This window comes from Papilio polytes, unplaced genomic scaffold, assembly GCF_000836215.1.
Source record: "Papilio polytes unplaced genomic scaffold, Ppol_1.0 DF820889.1, whole genome shotgun sequence".
Taxonomy (NCBI): Eukaryota; Metazoa; Arthropoda; class Insecta; order Lepidoptera; family Papilionidae; genus Papilio; species Papilio polytes.
The window spans coordinates 6,484-31,502 of NW_013528315.1; the positions used below are offsets into that span (position 1 = coordinate 6,484).

General features: G+C 33.9%; 1 protein-coding gene and 1 long non-coding RNA gene across 14 annotated transcripts in view; one reads left to right on the forward strand and one right to left on the reverse strand.

The window, feature by feature from the left end:
• Nucleotides 1-6: 6 nt before the first annotated feature.
• The window catches only part of LOC106110089 (coiled-coil domain-containing protein AGAP005037), an 88,798-nt gene continuing 63,785 nt past the window's right edge, over nt 7-25,019 (forward strand). For 9 of the 13 annotated variants that reach the window (XM_013291793.1, XM_013291800.1, XM_013291788.1 and 6 more), the window contains exons 1-3: nt 7-348; nt 18,943-19,294; nt 19,738-19,773. In XM_013291793.1, the coding sequence (XP_013147247.1) occupies nt 19,201-19,294; nt 19,738-19,773 (130 nt within the window). In that variant the 5' untranslated portion in view covers nt 7-348; nt 18,943-19,200. Of the gene's footprint in view, nt 353-18,942; nt 19,295-19,737; nt 19,774-25,019 lie in introns of all 13 variants that reach the window. The other 4 variants (XM_013291789.1, XM_013291790.1, XM_013291791.1 and 1 more) reach the window with 4 other exon arrangements.
• Nucleotides 13,579-17,385, reverse strand: LOC106110091. Its single transcript, XR_001226052.1, has 3 exons — nt 16,886-17,385; nt 16,248-16,300; nt 13,579-15,330 (listed from the first exon to the last, which is right to left on the reverse strand). It is a non-coding gene; the product is annotated as an uncharacterized LOC106110091 (long non-coding RNA).

Genomic DNA, 25,019 nt, shown 5'->3' on the forward strand with positions numbered 1-25,019 from the left:
GTCGCGGGCAGACTACTCCGCAATCTGCAACCCACAACCGCCTCGCGACTTTATGCCACGGCTATTTTTAAGAAACCTGACGTGCCGCTTTCCACGTTTGTTTAATCTGCTCTACTTTATCTCGTTTTTACCAACCGAGTGAGATTATGTTCGTGCCTAACCTAAAATATTTGACCGTCGAATCTGACAGCCGGGAGACACGTGGGTTAAAGTTTTGACAAACTTTTAAGCAATATTTTTAAGTTTTACATATTTAAAGTTTAACTGTGCTGTGCTCAAAAAATTAAATGTCAATATTCTTGTTAAGACCACAAGGCATGGGGTTTTAAGGAAATTAGCGTTTTTTGAGTGAGTAAGAGGATTTAAAATAATTTTATGAAAAAGCCAAAGTAATTTTGACGTAAGGTTGGCAATTAGCAGAACTAAAATGTAGAGTTTAACTTAGCTGTACTTTTTAGGTTGCAGATTAAAGTTTTCTCGTCGAGTCAACAGTTTTTATTACTTTTAGATTTTTGTTTAATCGCGCGAAATGATAAAATGTTTTTCAGTTGTACATTTTCAGATACTTTTCGAGTTTTACTTCATTGCTGCGATTTAGGTACATTTAATAGTCCTCTGCAGAAAAACTTATTTAAAAAAACAACAAATGTAATTTGTTTAGCCGATGGTTTTATTTTTAATTTTGTTTGTTTATTCGTCGTAATGAATATCCAGTATTTATTTTATAAATGGTATTTAATTATTATTGTTTATGCAGGGGTGACCCGTGGGCTCATTCTATTGAAACCTTTTCTGTTTCTTCAACTTCTTTTATTAAATTTTCTTTACAAAGACATCTTTTTCCTTTTAAAAATTTTCATCTTATATTTAACCTAATTTAAAAATGAAAACTAAGTTAATAAAATAAAGAAAAAAACATAAATAACATTGACATAGGGGTGACCCGTGGAAATTAAAACATCGTTATTTTACTTTTTTGAATATTTTTAAAACTCTCATAAAAAACATCTTGTACTCCTTTTAGTTTTTCATCCTTACACCTAATTAAAAAAATATGTCTCACTCCAAAAAAAAATAGAAAGAAACATAATCTGCTTAAGCTTATATACGTTTATGTTTCGATTTGTCAATAGCTTCTTGGTAAGAAGCAAAGGGAAAATAAAGGCTAATCTTGACAAATGTAAATAAAATGAACAAACATAAATAAACCATCTTTAAAAATACCTCAGTTTTAATCATGTTATATATTTTGGAAACATGATTTTTCAAAAATAAAATTTGTGCGTCAGCATTTCGATGTTACGTTTTATAAAATGGTAGACAAGCTTTGATTTTACCTGATGACTATGAATCCTAACGTTGTTGCACTTATTGCTGGTTTCCTAACTACATTAAATCATTCGTTAGTGTTTTTGGTTCGATAACTTCACAAAACGGTATTCCAAACAACTTAACTAGAGTTTTACTCATTTGAAACTTAGGTCAACCTGTCAATAATGAATCACTTGATAATTATTAAATAAATGGAAACTTCCGCAACCCAGCATTAGTGTAATTTAGTTTTGTCATTGCTTGATTGATTGATTTATTATTAAAAAAGAACTAAGTAAACCCAATGTAGTATTTAGTTATTTTTTTCTCGTATTCTTTGTAAAACTAACGTGTTCTTCTGTTTTAGGATTCACAGTAAAACGTTAGCATTGCGCTATCCACTGCCGAATGAACCTTTTTTAATGAATAGATAAATTTATTTTTTTCTAACTGAATATTTTATACAGTACGTTATCCCTCCCTACTACTGGACTGCTATACACGAACTGCTTAAAGCAGTTGTACGGCCGATTTGCATTTTGCGGCGAATATAAACTGCGGTCTGTGTATGCCGAAAGTCAATTGATAATCACCCAAAGCTATTCTTTAAAAGTTTTTGATAGCGACTGCTTGATTCGTGGAGTAGGTTGTCTGTGTATAGAAGCCCTTAAACAGAGCCATCGGAGACAGAATAAATAACAGATTAGTCCCGGGTTGTACGCTGGCTATTGTTTCATAGAATATTTACAGTCGACCCAGTTACACGGTACGTTGGTTTAAAGCGTGGCTTTAAAGTTTCATAGTTACTTTACCGAGTTTAAAAGTTAATCAATGTTTAATTTTGAGTAAATGAACAAGGCTGACTCATTTGATAGTTATAACATACTAGCTCTCACTGTGCGGCTTTATCCGCATTATAACTTCATGTTTCTTTTTCTTTTTTTTGTATATTGAAGCCTTTATTTAATTTTTTACATCTGTGACAATTTCAATTGCAAATGTCAAAATTCAAATGCACAAATGACAACCATGGCAATCTTTCATTTTTGGTGTTGGCAGCTTGTAGTTTATGGACTCTCTCCTACACGAAGGTTTTTTTTTTCATTTTTCACACTAAAATTGAATTATATCCACACACACACACATTAAATATATAACTAAAATATGCAATTCGATAGTATAAGCATGATTTATATTTCATTAAAAAAATAGAATGTGTCATGTGTTTTTAAAACGCATAGTTACATAATTCTGAATTCGGAATTCTTGAATTCAGGATTATGCGACCTATGCGCTGTATTTGCTGTAGCGAGGTAGGCGTACAGTCTGCATGAATATGTATAAATGAACAAAGCTCCAAATATACGAGTATGTATATAGTACAATCATAATCATTAAAAACATATGTTTGATATATCATTTTTTATTTTACCCAGAGATTTTAAATGGGGTTAATTTTAGGGGTCTGTGGGCAGCTAGAATCTACGAGATCCGCCTGATTTCAATACATGATCAACTAAATGCTTTATTGTGATACTTATTACTATACGTTGGGAGCATTGGCTCTTGAACTAGGTTGCTCTGTATTCTAGTATTTCAATTGGACAATGAATTTATTATTTACGAATGACAGAAAACAAAAAAAAAGTATGATAACTGCTTGGTAACTTTTGCATCACTTTTTAATTATTATCATGTATTATAATAGAAATACTATTTAAATCATGATTATAATCTATCATTTATAACAAACAGATAATATAAACCTATCTACTCTACTCGTAACTCATAAATAATTTTTGGTGTCCTTAGTACCACAGAAAAACAAAATCTCTTTACAACTATTTATTTTTTCTGTCAGATTCCTAAATTATCAGTTACATCGATCGATATATAACTCGAATGGACCGTAATGATTAGGGATGTGTGGTGATTCTACGGACTGTTTAAATCAAAGGATGATCGATTTACTTTCAACTAGCTCAAATTCAACGTAAATTTTACATAAGAAGCACTCGTTTTCGTCACTATTCTACAAATCTTACTCTTAACTGTGTAATTAACTAGTTGATTCTCTACTATTTTAATTTTCAAAATGTTAGACTTATTTAAGCCAATTAACTGTTCCTTCAAAACTCTACGGCCCTCCAATAGCGCATCTTTAATTATACTCTTATTACTTATCCTATTTCACCGAGAGAAAATCGAGACCTAGGGCTAGGGAGAGTCAAACGACAGCTACTAGCAAAAACAACAACGAAGCCGAACGAAATGACTCATCATTACAGGAAAAATAACATCGATTCATTGAGGTCTAATGTTTACTGAGACGAGATGTTCCATCGCGATTCAGTTTCACCACAGCGCCATCTGGTATCGAGTAAAAAAAATCAATTTAATGCAACCGAAAAAAAAGTTACCAAGGAAATTATAGATCTGTTTTTACATTGCCATTTCATTGCTTACAATCTGAATAATTTTAAATCCGTGGTTCAACAAAATAAGTCAAAAGTAGTAATAAAGACTTGTTAAATTTACGTACGATATAATAATAAATTGTTCATAGAGCGACCAAACATTAGTACTTCGTTCATACAAAGTTATTAAAAAAAATCGGATCGATCTCAACGATGGAAGTTTGAATCTGACAGTTAATGTTGAATTTAGTAAAGAGATTATATTCAAATTATAGACCATTAACACCCGATTAACAATTAAATAACACACAATGACCGACGACATGACGAAATCCTAAAATCAATGCTTGAATTCTCCAGCAAACCCTAATTGGCACAGAAGATTACTGCTACAGGCAGTTTAGTTTAAAGGTAGCTTAGAGATTTCTGACAATAAATGCACTTAAAGCCCTCGTATTGTCTAATTAGTGAGTTGCAATTAGACTCGTTTTGGGAAGAGATTTGTTATGCTCATTTCACGCATAAAGCGGATTTCTATTATGTAAATAACTTCGCCACCGTTAATTTACAAAGTAAAAAAACATAGCCTAAGTTACTCACAGATAATTTACCTTTCTAATGGTGAAAGAATTTTTGAAATCGACCCAGTAGTTTTACGTGAATCGAATCGAATACATACAAAAATACAAATCTTTTCTTTTTATAATATTAGTATAGATAATGAATACGACACCAATTATTATAAACCTGACAACTGTGCCATTATTTCCTACAATACAAATCAAACGAACCTCAATCTATTAGTAACCATTTGTGTAAAAGTTATTATTGAACGTCCGTGCTAACATAACCGCTAGCTCTGCCGCGCAAGTTTGTTTTGTATATTTGTTGTATTGTATATTTGTAAAGCCTAGGTAATTTAATACCACTTTCATGAACTGTGAAATACTTCTCATAAGTAACAGATGGATAAACGAGTAAATGAACGATAGTGACATAAATATTATCGACTTTGTTTTCTGATCTCATTTTGTTTTAATGTTGTCATTTCTATCCAATTACTTAATATAAAAGTCAAATGAAAAAAGAATATATAGAACAAATTTTTACACAAATTTAACCTAATTTGTATTTTATGTAAATAATTTTGTGTTTGAAATGCAATTACCTAACGGTAAGGGATAATTTTTGACACAATATTACGGTCGGATATCTGTATCTATATCTATCTAATTAACAAAGAATCTTACTTCTTACTAATATTATAAATGCGCAAGTTTAGATGGATGGGTGGACGTTAATGCTTGTAGCCTAAACTGCATAACGAATCTGGATGAAATTTGGCATACATGTAGAGCATAGTCTGCAAAAACACATAGGTTACTTATTTTTTTTTAAATGCCACGCTAACGGGGTTGTGGGCGAAGCTAAGTAAAAAAAAATAAACTATACGAGGGTAAAAACGTTTTAGAACGGTGTCGACAGCGTAATATATTTAGGTCAAGTCACAAGATAAATACTATCTGGACTTAATCGCGAAAGTCGATAAGATGAGGGTTACGAAGGGTTTTAGACTCTCTTTCACTAATTCAACTAGCCAGGCTTTGGTAGAGAACGACTGTTCTGTATTGTATAAGTAATACAATTGGTGTATACAATTTCTACTGATGTGACGCTTATTGGAAATTGAAAAAAAAAAAATTGGAAAGTCGGTAATATCAAAAGAAATTCTAGATTTCGGGAAGGTGATTTATTTGCGTTGCTGATAACGAAAATCACATTTTAAAAAAAAAAACTTGTCTGTCTGTCCGCAAGCCGCGTTTGTTCCGGGTAATCTCCGAAAAGGGACGTTCACTAGGGGGTAGCTATATTTTTTTGATCCACGATGTTAAAATAGTGACCGTACCACTATCTTTGAAACGGGAGGATCGATTTCGACGGGACTTTAGCTGGAAGGTGGCTGTTAAAATGTGGATGCACACGGGAATGTTCTGCGCTAACGAAGTTTGCAGGGGACAGCTCGTTCTAAATACATCTAAGGATTATCAACAGTTACTGTCTATTTCACTATTTTTTTCGGCATTCTTCTTTAACGTCTGTCAGATTATAATCAGGGCTTACAAATTGAAGTGTTTAGTTTCAGTAATCGGCTGTTAGTAATTTAATTATAATGGTGAAAGTATTTTTGATATTGGCTCAGTAGTTTTTAAGTTATTTCAATAACTACAAAAATACAAATCTTTCCTCTTTATAAATTAGTATAGATTAACTAGCTTTCGCCCGCGACTCCGTCCGCGTGGTATTAAAAAAACAAAACCAAGTAGCCTATGTGTTCTTCCAGACTATCCTCTACATCTATGCCAAATTACATTGAGATCCGTTCAGCACTTTAGGCTACAAACTCTAACAAACGTCCATCCAACCATCTAAAATTTTACATTTATAATATTAGTATGATAATAAAAGTGCCTAGTATCATATCAATGCAGTAATAGTGATAAGAAAATTTAAATTGATAGGAAAAAAAGTTAAAAGGTGTGGCATTTCCTATAATATTAGTATAACATGATGACTAAACGAAAAGAAAGTTTCGAATATCGAAAATTTTTGACGTTGATTTGGCTCAATTATTTTGTGGCCGGCCGCATACCTGTCGCCAACACTACTTGCGAGTATTAGTTCATTAAAAAATCCGATGACTCAAGCAATCAATGGTAAGGGCTGCAGAGACAGGAACCTCACTAAGTGCGGTTTCTAAAATAACTGTCTTTTGAATCAAGCCCTTAATCCAACAGTCTAGCTTCCACAGAAAGCTTCTTTGATGGATAATCTTGGCCACTCGGTTATGTCTATGCAAATATGCGACCGCACGGCGAGAACAACTCACCAGGCGGACGACGTGCTCGACAAATGTCAGTCGCCATCTTTAGGATATGTTTCCAGTAGTTGTTCGTTACGATAACTTCGTCCATGATTGCAAAAACAAAACTTTCAGTTTCTTCAAAGAGGTTACTGAAGCGTAGCCAAGCAACGAGGGATTGTATTTACTAAATTATTGCAACTAGTTTATAAAAAGGTTGTTTCTAAAAATATAAAAAATAAATCACATCACAAATGTCAAAAATCACAAAACAGCTTTTCTTCTGCAGAATGACAAATCAAAGGTCTTTCAGCATTTTAATGAGCAAACGAGAAGATATTAAAATTTCTATAGAGAATTTAACCACCGTCTTAAGCTTTCCTTAATAGAATTTAAATAGTATAGATGTTTGTATAGTGAAAGATAAAAGGAAAAAAGATGTATTATACAAAGTAATTCCATTTCGGTGGTGTTGATTTAATACCTATGGGTTTTCAATGTGAAAAAATTCGCTCCGAATCTACGCTCCGACATGCAATTATTAAAAAAATGAATGCATTTTCAAGTTGTCTGCGAAAAATGAAGTGTTCCTATCTTTTTTTTTTATTTTAACTTCATACCTATTTTTTGTAAATTTTGCCATGAGTTTTTCTGTCTGCTTTATACAAAAAAATACAGTCTTTATTAGTTTTTTAATAGCTAGATTGAGAGTTTCTGTACTCGTGTTTCGTCAGTGAAAGAACGTCCGAAAATCCACGAGTAAAATAATATCTTTAATGACCAGTTAAAGTTCGTGCTTTTAGAGAAAGTTTCCTTGTTAGTGATTTCAAACTTGCTCCTGTACTTTCGTTATACAGGATGTTTCATAAACGGCGAGTCAATTTTATGCCAGAGATTATATCAACGAGAAAACATGATTTGACATTTAGAACTTGACCTAGATGTTTTGTTTTATCAGTGTTTTACGCTGATGAAAAAATAAACTTTTAAACCATTTCGTAACCATATCATCACAATGTTATGTAAATCATAGAAATTATAAAATATATGTCTAAACAAAATTAAAAATGTAATCATACATAGGTATTAAAAATCTCCTTTTTGAAAGTCAGTTAAAAAATAATTCACCGATCGAAATACATATAGAAGAGTTTTTTTTATGTTGGATATAATTATCATTGGTTTTTTCCGGTTAATATCCGTAACGACTGGACCGATTCTGTAAGGTTTTTTTTTTTAACAAAAGAGGGCAAACGGGCCTCCAAATTGTATCAATTTTACTTCTTACTAATTTTATAGATGTGAAAGTTTAGACAGATGGATGGATGGATGGATGGATGGATGGATGGATGGATGGATGGATGGATGGATGTCTTTTTGTTAGAGTTTATAGCCTAAACTGCTGGACGGAACTCAATGAAATTTGGCATAAATGGAGGATAGTCTGAAAAAACACATATGTACATCAAACTTCATACATTCTCCTTTCTTCCACGAGTCGTGGGCGAAAGCTAATCATTTCATTTTTATTCGAATGTTCATATTGTTTATTAGTGTAAACAAGGCGAATATGATAGGTAAAACGACTTAAACGTTAGATACAGATTTATACTAGTTTCTAGGAGAAAGGCGTAACATACTATGAGGTAGCGTTTAAGGGTCTAGATACTTGTCACCGTATGCGGTTACTCGACACCTTATTTGGACTGATCGTTCAATTCGGCATTATAGGTGAGAATCCGACCTCATAAACACGTGTCAAGAATAGTTGATTATGTTTTTTTTTGTATTATAGAATTAGCGACAGTTCTGTCTCTTCTGATTTTAAAAGTTCTTTCATCCTTAGAAAAGTAATTTATCTGCGAGTAACATAGGCCATGTCTTTTTATTATATTTTAATTTCACACGGACGAAGTCGCGCGCAACAGCTAGTTTTTTATGATATGCGGATAAAGCCGTACGGGAACAGCTAGTTCAGAATAAAACGCGCCGCGCGCCGCATCGAGCGCTCCTCCCACTTTTATGCGGATTCAGTTCCAACGAGGAATATAACAGATATTTTAGTTTTATTTTTCCAATTGTTAGACCGGGAATGCATTGCCAGTGGCTGTCGTATGCATGTAAAATACTAATACAAGCCATCTACAGGTATGTATGAACGTAACTGGCATGACAGTACCTGTATGCATGTAGTTAGCACGATGTTTATTCTTGCGATAGTTGCATGTAAAAGGGGGTACGCTTGACACAGACCCGTTTCGTCGTATACGTCCTAGTGAATATTTTACTGGCATACGCATTGCGTCAGTAGCTAGTGTGTCAGCTACTACCCCATTTTCTTTTGTAGAGATTTGTTACGTTGCAATTACTATATTACGTAACAATGCTACTTGGTCGTTGAAAAGTAAGACAATATTTGTTCTATAGCGGAAGGTAAAGCATTCTAGATTTATATGGGATTTTATTAGGTAGCAGTTACTTGAAAATAGTCATATTACGTAACGTGGTAACATTTTAAATGTCTTATTTTATTCTACAATTTATTGCGATTGTGGAACTGAAAATATCTATCCTTGAACATGGGCTACAAGAAGAATCGTTACAAATACGTTGCCCCCTTTGTGTCGACTATAAAAGGCGGGTAAATAATGAATAGGAGAGGGACGGGCAGGGGATTAGACATGCCACCCATTTCACCCCTATATTACGGTCGATGTTTTGTGACGTGGGTTTTCCTCGATCAAACCGGTTCAATGTAGCTTGATTTTCACAATATTTAACTTGCCTTAAATTCTATTTTATTTCTAACAAATGAATCCTGGTAGTATTTTACTAACCGATAGTGAAAAAATTCCGCATGTTTAGTTCAATCTCTAAGGGAGACCCTTAAAAAAGATTTAAATTTGTAACAAGTAATGTACAGAATGTTTTTTTAACTAAATTACTACTTTTAGTAATCATTTTAATAAAAAGATAAAAATTAAAATTCAAACATTTTTACTGGTAGGTTTTTTCTAATTACAGAACATTTGAAATATTAAATTACGAGCTGTTGCCCGCGACTTCGTCCGCGTGGTATTAGAAAACATACGAATTATATAAATAACAAAAGGCTACGTATCCCTCGGGAACGGGACATTTTTCGGGGATGAACCTCATCCCTTGTGTACTCCAGACTTTGTTTTATATCTGTGCCAAATTTCAATAAGATATGTTGAACCGTTGCAGAATGATCGAGTAATCATTAAAAAATTAAATTAATGAATCTCACAGGAACCGTAACTATTCCAGGGATAAAAAGTAGCCTATATGTTCTTCCAGACTATGCTCTAAACCTGTGCCAAATTTAATGGAGATACGTTCAGTCGTTTAGGCTACAAACGCTAACAAACATCCATCCATCCATCGTAACTTACACATTTATAATATTTATATGATATATGATATGACATGATATGATATACGATATATATGCTATGATTAAGAAATATTGATAATTCGCTAATCATTAAAAATATCTATTTATAAATATTTAAATGTCGGTGACATACAAAGAAAATCCCTCCTCCACCCCACAACACATTTGATAAGGTTCGGGCCCACCGCAACCCCCTTGTAAAACCTATTTGCAAAACCCCCGTATTATTAAAGGACACTCCCTCAAATTCTATATATAATTGAACTAATAATTTTCCCACCCGCCCTTATAAGCCAGTCAAATTAAATATCCCAGCTGCTATAATTCGCGTATAGCTAAAAATAATCTTCAATAACGTTGATTAAAAAAAAAACTTAATACATATACTTGAAAACATAAATATAAAGCAATTAAAAAAGTTGTGGCGAGTGAGATTTGAACTCAGTTTTTTTATATTTACATCGGCTTGATACCTCAAGATATCAGATACCTCACGATATCAGAATTATAGTTTGTCTAAATAAGATAGATTAGATTGACAATTCACGTCAATTCAGGTGTCAATTGGGTTTTGTAAAATCAAGCATGAATCTTTTCGATTTTCGATTTTTATTCTTATAGAAGTTGGAATCGATAGATTCATAGTCATAACTTATGAATTAAAAAAACACTGTTTAGTCAAATTAATAATGACCTGCAGAACCATTTCGTCATCGCTAAATTCTCTAAACTATAATCAATACTGGAATTGTCCACTAAATTAGTTAATAAGAAAATAATGATTTTAGTTAAGTTTGATAAATTTTATTTAAACCGAATATCGATAGTTCATATTTGTTCCCTATGCGTTTTTGTTTCGTCACTAAGAAACCTGTCTATTAAGTGCGGCATTTGCCTTCATACAAAATTAATTTGATACTTCATGTGCGTCATTTATCAAACTAATCTATCTTATTTAGACAAACTATAACATTACTCGAGATTATGTGTAGGCGGTCATGGTCATATTCAAAGAATACACTCACAATACTTCTCAATTGAAATATCATCGATTTACAAAGCTCATATAGTTCAAACAATGTTCTTGCAACGATCCCTATTTTCAGAATGATTGAAGTTTTCTAGAAAGTCGCTTGGCGGCGCTTGTGTTCTGATTGCGAAATAAATTCAAATTGATTTTAGAAAAATGATAATGAAAAGAAACATTAGTGGACGTTATTCATTTTCTACTAATAAAAAGGATTCATTTATTATTAACAAAAGAGAGGGAGATGTCATTCAAGTCGGTTTAAATCGCACTCGCCACATTTTTTTTTTTACTAAAGTAACAATTGCATAATAGTTATAATTAAAAATTCTAAAATCCTTGTTATAAAAAGTATACAATAGATGGCGCTATTTCACTAAACGCCTTTAGCTGTTGCGCAATATCGATAGAATTAGTAATATAATAAATAAAAACAATTACTAAAAGTAGTTGTAAAGTATAAGTAATGTAGGCAAGGGTCTCTTATTTACTCTGATCCGATAATTTCCTAAATGCGAAATCTTAAATTTTTGTATAATTTAAACAAGTAACGACATGAGTATTCCGAAACGACTCGTACAACTTTAATTGATCTATGCCTAGATTGTCGTGCTCTAAATTGTTTGTTTAGCATGTTTTCAACGTTTGTATGTTTGTTTTGGTTATTTTCTGTGTTGGTACATTTAGCGGCCTTTTTTACATTAATATTAATATTGTGCCCTGCCATCTATCGTTGGTTTTACACATTACATGAAGCGAACTATTCGGTAAAATGAATGCAATGCAACTTCAGCTTTCTATGCACAGATGGCGCGATTTGAAATACAAGCTTGCGTTATCAGATGGCGCTGTAACCATTTCTCGCCATAATGTTGTTTGACACTTTTAGCTTACAGAACACCATCATAGATGGCGCTGAAATTTACAATCTATTCACACTTTTTTACATTTACGCACATAAATTAAACCGTCATGCGTAAAAGGGACGATAACTACAAAACAATAGCATCATAGGAGTAAAATTGCTATGGTAACGGTAATTGTTTGACAATGGCAAAGGCTTTCATTGCCATTTCTGTATTTTAATTTTGACATTTGCAATTAAAAGTTTTACGTAAACTAAGCAATGAAATATAATTACAATAACATGCCGATGAAGCCGCATGGGAACATCTAGTTGTAAAATAAAACAATGAATCTGACAATCTATATTCTGAATCGAAAAAAATATCACAAACAAAATTATAACACATAATTTAGTTTAACAACAACAAATAACTACTGTTCAAAACAAAATGATCGGATCTTATAGGGCTAAGCAGTATCCTGAAACAATAATGATTATTACATAAATAATACGACACATGTGTTAACATTCAGCATTAGAGTGATTAATTCTAGCTACGCAAATAAAATTAAAATTACTACTGATCGTCCATTGGTCGAAATTCGACCATTATTCATAATGAAAGAATTTGAATAGAAAGAGCTTTATACACTTTAGGTATTTATGAATAAAAAAATGAAATCTAAATTGAGCCAAAAACATGAATTACTATTGATTTATTGGCCTAAAGAGCGATAACTTGTCTTGCTATATTTTAAAATTTTCACATTTCTGACTATCCATATTTCATCCACATTTAGCTCACGACTTCGTCTTGATTTCTTGGTCGCTTTCCCAATCTACAGTTAGTTGCGTACCCAAATTTCTATATTTGCACACCCTCTCCGACTCTCGGTCCGCCACTGTTATGCAGTCGTCATTATCTTTTTTTTCTCTGTTTAACATATTTATGTTTCGCGCTTTCTGTTTGAATAGATTAACTTGGACAATAATCTAAAGGTCTTTTAATATCTACATTGTTGTTGATTTCACCTTCATTTATTATAACTTCGAGGTCCAAGTCATATGATGCTGCTGAAAATATTGCTTCAGAGTATAAATTTAACAGCATTGATGACCCTGACACATACTACTCGTAATCTAATGATCATGCTTTTATCTTCTTATCTGATAATCTGTCACGTGATAAGTTTCTAAGGAACTCCACTTCATTTCATTGTACTGGAACACTTTATTCAGTTCTACTCCTGGGTTTGACCGTATATCCTACCTTGTGTTCGAGATGACGAGGCCTTAGTCAACGCTGGCCCAGTAGTGATGATGACATCATTTCTATCTTCACTCGATGCTTTTTTTATATTAAGTTTTGTCACGAAATTAAGTGTTTTGGTAACATGCCTAATTAGTCATAAACAGTTTGCCCTGAATACTTAATGAACATTATCCGCCTTTTTCTCTTTATACATAAACTAGCTTTTGCTCGCGACTTATTAAAAAATCTAGATATAAATATACCCTACATTTCTTAGTGATAATGTAGCTTTCAAAGTGAAAATAACTTTTGAAATCGGTCCAATAGTTATTGAGTTTATTCGTTACATACAAAATTCAAATCAATCTTATTTATAATATTAGTATAGAAGTAGATGATTCTAAGTTTGCTGTATTCGTAAATCTGAAAAAGAAAATAATTTTGTAACATCAAAAATATTGTAAAAAAAATAATCATTTTGTTCCAAATTGTTATTTGATAATTTATCTTTACATATCCAATGCAGTGCATAGTGTGAAATTGAGAAGCAAAAGATTAGTGTGGTATAGAGTATGGAGATGTTATGCGGAATGATTATGAGTACAGAAACATGAAAATATTGAGATTTTATATAGAAGCTGCGGCGGTGCATGCGGCTGCTTGAATTCGCTAAAATGGCGAAGTGACCGCTGCCCATGCATTTACACAAGATCGCGATTGCTTAGCCTTTAATAAGAAAATTAAGTAACGTAAATAGAAAGAGGGTATTTCCCCATCAACTATGTCTCATCCTTGCTAATTACTCTACCCCTAAAAACAAACTTTGGTAATGGAAAGGGGAACAGAATTGGCCTCCGCCCCACTCTTTCTATCTTCTGTAGGGTCATAGCATTTCACCGAACGAACGAGACCTGTGTGCAGTTATTATTGAATGTTGATTGAAATGAAATGTTGATGCAAAGTTGGAATACTTAAAGTGTATGAATATGTATTTTTGATTTCTTTGAAGAAGATAGTCTTAGGAGTGATTTCAGATATTAAGACGGTGAATAGACATGTATGGAAATGTACCACTTGTATACATACTGTTCTGAAACACTTCTGTAAATTTTCAGGAAAATAACGACTGTATTTTCTTTATTGTTTTTATTTTTGCATTATATTTTCTTCTAACACCAAGATCGTCACCTTCATGATTTCACGATGTGTGTCGTCATTGATAAAAATATTTAATTTAATGTCTTTCTAGTGAAGTCCAATATCGCATAAGATTGGATTTCTGTCAATTTTGTTTTAAAAAGAGTATGTTGAGCGTAACCATGATTTTGGAATTCTATTTCTGCATTGACTGTTTATTCAGCAAATATTTTCATCCTTACTTAATGATGGCTTTGCTCTATTTGCTACGTTGTGCCTTATTGCTGGCTTACTCATATCTTCTGCATGAAGTGTATATCTGATATACATGTGTTTTCTGCTGTGTTACTATTTAAAGCAGTTTATTGTTACTTTTCTTTTCAACTCCACTTCTCTTCTTGTATTAGTCGGTAGGAAGATTTTAGTTTACATTTTTAATTCTGGTGATGATTTCAATTTTATGTTTCTCTTGAACTACACTTTTTTATGTAATAACTGCTAGTTAAATTTCAAATTTGAAAACATGGCATTTACCGATTTGAGTCGAATAACGCACAATAATGTTGTATTTACATTATAATTAACTAATTACACTCGATGTGTTACGATCGTGGTAGATCTAATTATTAATAAAAACTTATCTGTTCATTTTGTAATTAAGTAATCCCGATCGTTGATCTTAAACTCCTTAATCTTCTAAAATGTTACTTTGGAGATCAATCTCTTGAAAACAAGAGCATTACATGCGGAAGCGACATAAAATGTGTAAATATTTAAGCCTTAGGATAAATCGAGAGAATGAGACGGAGAAAAGTTATAACGAAAAAATCCTACAGCTATGTCTTGGAATATTTTTTCTGGGATTAAAGGTTCTGTTTCCTTTTTAATGCAAAATGATATGATTATCGAGTGAATCATAACAACATTGGAAACAAATTAAGATACACCGTGTAAAGATTATCTATAATTCATTTCTCTATCTCTCTCTCACACTTAAGTCTAAAAGTACCAAATATCAGGACTGGAGAGATACATCTGGCTGTAGCCTCGAAATACAGCACCTGAAATAATAATTAAAAAAACAATGTTATGGTTTGTCTAAATAAGATAGATTAGTTTGATAAATGACGCATATGAAGTATCGAATTCAATTTGTATGAGGGCAAATGCCGTTGTTAATAGACAGGTATCGTAGTGACGAAACAAACACGCATAGCGAACAATTAAGAACTATCGATATTCTGTTTAAATATTTATCGAACTCAACTAATTATTGTTTTCTTTATTCTAAGTATTGATTATAGTATAGAGAATTTAGCGATGACAGAAATAACAGCAAAATTCAATTCGATTACGTACGGCTGTAGTAGTAATAAACATTTACCTATTTACTCTTATTATTTGTAACAGTTCTCCAGATCATTATTAATTTGAGAAAACAGTTTTTTTTTAATTCATATGTTATAAATATGAATCTATCGATTCCAACTTCTATAAGAATAAAAATCGAAAATCGATAAGATTCATGACTTATTTTGCACAACCCATCCCTACTATATTTGAAAGTTATAATCTTTGATGATCTTTTGATCTCCGGTATCACAGCTCTTGTATGTCGTAAGGAATGCAAGTTCTTTGACAAAGTTTATATCTCCAGCTTCTTCTATTTCAGACGTTCCCAACCTTGTTTCGTCTTCGCCCACATTTAAAATCGGATTATTTCCAGCAGCCGCATTTTCCCCTGGAATATATTCTTAACAAAACGTGTCTTAGCTAGTTGTGGGAAATTATGCAAATTAACAGTAAGCGTATCCTATCAACAAAATTAACCATAATCAACAGCCCCTCCATTTTTTCTGAGGCTCTTTCCGCCCCCCTCTAGGCCTTTACAAAAAGGTGTTATTCCCTACTTTGGATAATACTGTTTTACATCATTCATCTAAAATTTCTATACATATTATTAGTATATTATACTTACAATTTTTTTCTCAGCAACTGCATGCACCCTTTCTTGTCCACCATTCATTCCTGCTGAAATTAAACGGAAATATGAAATTAATATAAGCCCATTAATTATATTCTTAAATTCTGAGTCTAATGATCTGTGGCTATGTCTTGTGTTTTAAAATCTTTGGTTTTAAAAACATAAAAGCTAATATTATATTTGAAGTTTTTCTTTATGCTTTTGGTTCGTAATTTATTTTTATGGCCAGGATTGCTGTAAATATTTTTTACGTTACAAATTATCCACTTGTAAGGGAAAATTAAAGCGATTACGTGAAAAACAAAACCAAATACACAAATTGTTGCAAACATATGGTACTAATAGATTATGCGTAAAAAAAGTTTTGCCAACAAAATCACCAACCTTTAAACATATCAGTAATCAGTAATATACTTGTAGTTTCGGTAGTAGAAACCCACAATAAAATAATTCATACAACAGACATTGTACGTAATTTCACAACCATATGGTTGCACCTAAATTAATTTATTTCACTGATACGCGACAAATCTTATGTAGAATTTCTAAGTGGTGGTAATGGTAATTCACAAAAATTATTAGACATTAGGCAAGTTTTATAGTTAGAATTTGTGACGTAATTAGGTACTTACATTATAAAGCTGAAAACTGCGAGTTTTTCTTAGATGATTGATGAAAGGTTTATTTCACGTAACTCGTGATTAATTGTTACATTACAAAGCGAAACCCTAACATTACCATAATGCCTCATTATGTTAGAATTTATTTAATCCAAATCTGATAACATATGTTTGGTAGAATTCTTGAAAAATATATTAACATAACATTTCCAATCCACACAATGTAGTTTTCACACACAATAAAGGGAGAAGAAAGAATATGAATATTTTCTTCGAAATAACCTTGCCTTCCAAATTTGTGTCCGATAACTAAGATATTTTTTTGATTGATTGTTACCAACGTTCGCAACTTAACTGTACTTACGGTTTATTGATTTGGAAACTTCAGACTGGTACAGCTATCGAGCATAACCTCACCTGTTGAATCAAATGTCTATGGTCTCTTGAAATATTATTATGTTAATTTCTTATTTGCAATCCTTACTAACAGAGATAATTAATTAATACAAATTACCGAGATTAGTATAAAATACTAATTAAGATAATGTTCAGAATTTTTTTTTAATTCAAAACTATCTGATTAATTGTAGATTTTTTCCCACCCTTTTTTGATGTTAAAGTTTATTTATTAATTGAACGCGTGAACGGAGCCCATTTATGGCTGTCAGAGAATGTTAGAAACCGTAGCAGACGGCAACACCTTCCTCGGCACACTGGAAATTTGCAGATTTCTCACCCGGTGACGAGCGCTGTTAGGCGTGCAGTCCTTGGTTAAAATATATACTCACTGCCATCTGTTGCTAAACGAAACAAACTGCAGTTCAGAGTAATTCTCGTTTCGCACGCTAGGTTTCGCTGTTTTGAAATTTCACTTGTGTTAAATTTTATTTGTTTTCTGTCTAATTCGCGACTTATGAATGCATTTTAAAAAAAGTACACATGGGAAAAGACAAAAAAGTCAAGATTGTACATTTATTTTCAAATGTTTTGATAGAGAATACGTCCGTCTAACAACATTTATATCCAAGCTCCGACAGATGTCGCTTCTGAAGATATTTTACTACGCATAATTTGTTTTCTTAAAAAATATATTTTGGATAAATTAATATCTTTAATAGATATTATCATTTCTCTATATATTTATAATACAAAACCATTTTTTTAATAGAGTCGAATGTTTTAGATACCCTTCACAGATATGGCGGCCAAATATGAAGCGAATAAGAGTTATCAATTAATGTCTTCATAAATTCCCGCGTAATCCGGTATATCCAATGGCACTAATTAAATTTGTTACCCCCCGATAAAAATCTATAAAAGAATCCGTTATGTAGGAATGTTTAAATGTAATTATTTTAAAATAGTATCGGCGAAGAAAATATCCGGTAACATACACGCTAGAAAATGTTATAATTATACATTTTACTAATATTATATGAGCACTAATAATAAAAAACAAAATCAATAATAAAAAGCGTCGGTACCGCAGTTGTTGAGCGTTTGACTGGTCAGGATTTACATTTTTTATTTACGTGGAGAAATGCCTACGCAAATTCTGACTCAATGTGGCCTAGAGTCGAAACATCTCGGACTCGCATTGACTAAAACCTCACGGTGGTCGCCAACTTCGCTAAAAAGGGGGAATGGGATCAGGGATCTACGTATAATTGTAAAATTCAGATCCAGATTTGATCTGCCATACACCAACGTCTTTTTCGGATATTGAATTTAATATGTACCTTATTTATCTGACGTTCTTGCGCTGAAGAAAACCATTAACCTGCACATATCCGTGAAGGTAATCGATGATATGTGTGAAGTCAACCCACTATGGGCCTGATTCGTTCACTATGGCCTAGTCATCACTAACTTATGGTAGGCTCCGAACCCATTGGCGGATAAAACGAATACCTTATAAGTTGATAATTTACAAAAATATATGTCTTACAGACTTTTTTTTAATACTTGTCATTTTACTGCGATTTTTGTTTTTCATTTTATGTGTTAAATAAAACGCGAAATACAGTATTGGCGATAATAAGAAATGTTCTTGTAATCCTTCCAAATAGCCGTATTATCTTATGACATAGAAAACATAGGAATTGAAACCAAATATACATATCGTTATAATAAATTAAGTGTTCAATAAAAAAACAGTAACTGCCTGATAAGTGAATAATGTGGACATGTCTAACAGTGTAATAAAAAAGTGCTAAAAGTGAGAATTATTAAAAATAAAAGTCAAAAACCTTGTAGATAGAAAAATGGGTGCTCCTAAAATACTGTGTGTGCTCAAAGCTTGTGAATTGAACTAAAACTATTTCAAAATGCTTAGCCGATGGAAGAGTAAAGACAAATCTGAAAAAACTGGCAAATCTTCGAGCTCCGCCGGCAAAAAGAAAAGAAAAGGAAGAGACAATGGTGAGTGTTAGATTGTAACAAAATAATCATCATAAGCCTGTACTTTGTTCTACATCTTTCGCATGTTCCATCCATACTTTTCGGTCTTACACCACCTTTTTACATTTTACCTCTTGTTAAAACTGGTACTGCTAGATTTCTTTACTCTGTTTTAACAGTTACACTTATGTTGATTAAGGAATTGCATCAGTACCTAAAAAAATGTAAGAAAACCTATGAATTATCTTGTAATTTTAAAAAAGCGGGTTTTAATTTAATGAAGTAAAACTTTTCAAGTACGGATACGAATATTGTGGCTTTCTTCTAGTTATGCTCATTGGCAGTGCTGTGATCACATCACACGGAAATAGTTAAATATCAACCGAATTAGTCGACAAATTTTCCGAAAAAAAAATGTCATTCGGTAAATCTAACTTGTAAATATTTTTTTTTTATTGTTTCAGAAGAAGATTGGCACGGCGATGGTTTACGCATGGATGGTACGTCTATTTTAATTAAATTTTTGTTTTATTAAAATGTTTTTTTTTTATTTATAAATTATTTCGTCTCCGTCTAGCTGGTTTATATGTAGTTAAAATAATTATTCTTTTATACATAAGAAAATTACATACTAGTACTTACTATATACAAATAATACCAGCTAGATAGGTTTCTTTCGGAAGGGGTCGAAAGACGGCCGAGGGTTAGGGGGAAAGGGAGAAAACAGGCGGACAATTCGGGCGGTGTCGAAAAAGCATTAGTGCTGGGAGCGCACCGTCCTAGAGTCTCGACCGCCTCAGATGGCCGGAATCGGGCTGATTGGGATTAGCCCACTCGCAAAAACGACTACCGGGATAATTTTAGTCGACAAACCACCCCACGTGTCGGAAACCTCATGAGTCAAGTCCAGGTATTTTCATTTCTTAGTTTGTTTTGACATCACGAGGTTCTCCTTATGGTGGATGGTAATGTTTATCCAGAATAGCCCTTATTCGCATCAATAGTCCTGTCCGTGATGATGGACTGATCCCAATAGAGCTAGGCCTTATTTTCGAGCATGAATTCCGGAACGTACTTGTAATTTGGCAGTCTTATATCCAGGAGACCATACTTCAGTGCAAGCTCCTAAAAGATAACCCTGGCTATAAGGTTGTGTATGTTCAGATACACAGTGTTAGAAAGCGTTGAATAACCAGAGATAACAAGCCTAAGTTATTCACCGGGACGGCGACAAGTCCGACAAATTAGGATGTATCTCCAATAGTTGTTGGTATTGGTAACCTGATCCTGTATCGCAAAAACAAAACCCTTGGTTTCATTGAAGAGATCGTCGAAACATGGTCAGTGTAGGGATGTTTTGGTATGTACAAAAGGCCTATGGAGAGCCTTGTAGTACCTTCCGTGGGGCTCTTCATCAGTGGAAACAATAAATGTTGTCTTATGTGCGGCCAGGTGCTGCCACTGCTCAATAAAAAAGCATCACCTCTAGCAATCCCTAATATTTGACAATCAAAAAGTATCAAAATCATGAAATACGTAAAAGTTAAAACGCTAATTATCAAAGAATATTTATACACCTAACAATATATTGTTATTGAATTATCATTATTTGTCAATGTGTCGATAGGATTTTCCATATATTTTACTAAGTTGACTGTTACAGTTGGTCGTTTGCTGCCTTGTACTAGAAGTATTATAATTTTGTGAAAAATATTACAATGGTGTTTCTTTATACCACATTTAAAACCGTCATTTTATGGCACAGTTGTGCGTAATTCTATGGTTATTATTACTATATACTGAAGATTTCAAACGTACAAGCTGAGGCATTTTTCAATGCGCTTCATTAGACAATGCGATTTAGTACGAGAATTTAAGTCATCATCCACTTGCCCTTATCCCTTATGGAGGGTCGGCACAGTATGTGCTGCTCTTCCATACATCTCTATCAGCCGTCATATCTGAATCCACTCCTTTCTTAAGCATATCTTCCTTCACACAATCCATCCATACTTTCTTCGGTCTTCCTCTTCCTTTGTAGCCATCCACATTCAATCTCAACACTTTCTGGTTTATGTCCCCATCATTTCGTCGCATAATACGTCCATACCACGCTAACCTTTTGCTTCTCAATTTCTCCACCACTGGCGCTACTTTCAAACTTCCTCTAATGTACACATTCTTAACTTTATCCAATCTTGTCACACCACACATCCATCTTAACATACGCATCTCAGCTACATGCAATCTCCTTTCATCCGCAACTTTGGTGGCCCAGCATTCAGATCCATACAATACGACAGGTCTTATGATGGACTTGTAGATCTGTCCCTTAAGCCTAAGGGGCATTCTTGGATCACAAGTCACACCAGTAACCTGTCGCCATTTCATCCAACCTGCATTTATTCGGCTTTTTACGTCTCGGTCAACGCCACCGTCGGACTGGACTAGAGAACCGAGGTACTTAAAGTCGGAGCAGGTTGGTAGAGGCACACCATTTAAGGCGATTGGAGAGAAGCTGGTCGGACCGCCAAAATCGCAAAACAAATGTTCAGTTTTGGTCCTGCTGATTTTAAGACCAGCTCCCTCCAATTTAACCCTCCATTCTTCCAACCTGCTCTGTACCTCGCATTCATCCTCCCCGACAAGCACGATGTCATCGGCATAAAGCATACACCAGGGTGCCTCCTCCTGTATGTTTAATGTCAAAGCATCCATTACCAGGAGGAACAGATACGGGCTTAAAGCCGACCCCTGGTGTAAACCCACCGAGACACCGAACCTGTCACTATCGCCAGCAGCGGACCGGACGTATGTACTGGCTCGCCAGTACATGGCCTGAATAAGCTGCAGGTATTTCCCAGGCACTCCTTTTACTTTCAAAGCCCACCACAAAACATCCCTCGGAACCCTATCATACGCCTTTTCGAGGTCTACGAACACCATGTGCAGGTTCTTATGCACACGCCTAAATTTTTCGCACAGCTGGCGAATGGCAAAAATGGCGTCCGTAGTCCCCCGACCAGGCGTAAATCCGAATTGGTTCCGAGATACCTCACTTTCTTCTCTGATTCTTGCATCTACCACTCTTTCCCAAGAAGTTAGTACGAGAATTTAAGTCTCCTATAATATACGTTAAGTCTTCGCTCGAAGACTCTTCTTGTGGCTGTTATAGTCTCAGTCATCCTAATTATTGTTTTATCAGTATTTAAAAGTTCACAATAAACAAGGGAGACAAATTAATAGGAAGACTTTTTACAAAAGGCTTTTCTATCAGATTGCACGACGGTACACAATCCAAGGTTTCAACCGAGCAAGAAAGTTGTTTGAAACTACGCTCAGAGGACATTCCAATTTAATAATGAAAATGTCTGTTGGTCGCAGTTTCATGCGTTCTTTTTATTTTCTTCTCTAAAGTTTTCTGTTCGAAATAATTTGTAAGTATTAACATTATTACTACATATTGAGATTTTAAGATCAGAACAGAAGTGATGAATATAATTTTTGTAATTATATATTATAAATATAATTAATTATTCGACTGTATTTATAAAATATCAGGCTCGAAGGACCAAAAGCTATGGGATAGACCCTTTGGAAAGATTTTTCTTAAGTTCATTTTGTAACTATTAGTCTCATAACTTTCTTTTTTTCTCTTATAAAATATCCGGCTCGAAGGACTATATGTTAAGGTTTGAAAATAAAATTCACTTATTGAAACATGTTTTGCTAAAAATGTACCAAAAAATATACCGAGAACTATATGACATTTTTGTTTACCAAAATAAACTATATCTTTTTTTAGGAACGGCCCTTGAAAATACTAACTAATTACACGTTTCCTAACTCTTTGCACGTTAATTATTCTTAGGTCATATTTGCAGATGTGTTATTCATCCTATATTAGACTTATTAAAGGTTAACAGTAATATAAGGATAACACTGTCCCACAAAACTGTATGCAAACATTTTGACTGAGAGATCTTAGAAAGATAAAATAAATTAATCATGTAGCATATTGAAAATACGGAGCATACAATAATACAGAATAGAATGTTTAATGTAACGTGTCCATTAGATGTACCTTTTCCCTTTCATCCCTGATGCATTCAGGTAAATAGTATATTCATCCTCTTCCTGAGCTGTATAGCACTTTGTGGGTACTTTGTTCTTCCTCGATATCGACGACCTACTCTATCCTCTGCCAGACCGACATGCTGCGTGCTGCATGAGCGAAATGCTGCGGTCTCGTGTAAAACTCGAAAACTGGAAGCACCTAAACTATAGCTATTAGGAACGAAATCAATGTCAGGCTTCAGTAAGAGTCCGGTTTGAAGCTTACCGGAGGGAAGCTGAAAAGTTGTTTCTTTTAAAATATTTACTGCAACTTGGTCGCTATGGGAAAGGTAGGATTTATTTGATATTCCTATCGAATCGATCTTATAATCGAATAATCACGAAGTTGATCATCGAGGGACTGGGGTGATTCGTCGACAATACAATGGTTGATTGACTCCGACGAGTAGGGATTACCCTTTAAAGACCCGTAAAGAACTCAGCCTAAGGAATTCTGCACCGCTATGGGTTGACGGCGGGACCCTCGACGAATGCAATAATTAATGGTGATTTCCCAATTATCGATACCTATGTATAAGTAAAGTAGGAACAGCATCTTCGTAGCAAATGAGGTCAGCTAAATCAGAGATGTAACCTAAACGGTCCACCTCATACTTCGGAATGGACTGTGGTTTTAGATTTAAATTTGGAATAGTTCTGACATCCTTTAACACAAAATGATCCGACGAAAATTTACCCTTGATACATAGGTCCACGAAGCTGACTACAGTTTCTGTAGACATTCCGCCAACCCCATCTATACAAATGTGATCTTTACGACCCACTACACCTATCTTTTCGGCCACTGAAGCGTCTAGAAGTGAGGCCGTTGATCCATCATCCAGCAAGGCGTAAGTATTAAAGGTACCTTTAGGGCCCGACAAAGCAACAGTATGTCGCGTTGTTCTGTTATATATATAAAAAAAAGTTTTTGTTTTAACATTTTGCTTTTATTAAGCTATAAATTAAAAAAAACTTAAACGGCGATCAACCTCGCTTACAAGAAAGCGACAAGCACATCAGCTGGGTTCAGTTCATTGGCTGCTTTCGGCTTCTTGACTGCTTCCTAAACTTCTGGGCAGCAGATACTTCGATCCCAGGCGGCACACTCCTCCTTCGACTACGCTGCCTCATGTAGGAGCAACACTTCCACATCCAAAAGGAGGAAAAACAGTAGTCACAAGGAACAATAATAATGGAAAACTCAAGCCTCAGCGAAAAACAAAATGATCAACGTTATTTTTAGGACACGTGATTGGCTGTCAAAAGTGACAGATCGCGTTTTTCTTTTCTAATCTTTTGACAGACACATTACAAGGAATAACGTTCAAAAGTGATCTGTGCGCGGATGGGCTGTAGTTATGAGAGACTACTATAGAGGAACTATGGAAGCATGAAGATTACGTGGATTTACCGACTGAGACGAAGATGAGGACTGATCAACCCGTTGGGTAACGTGAGCAGTCTCGGCAAAAATAGGTCTATGAAATTTTAATTGGTCTATGACAAAATTTACATGACTTTTCTTTATAGGAAAATTTGTTACAGTTCTTATAAAAATGGGAACCTTTCTCTAAACACTTCCTGCAAACCCTTACCTTGGCTACCCAGTTTAATCTCTTTTGAATCG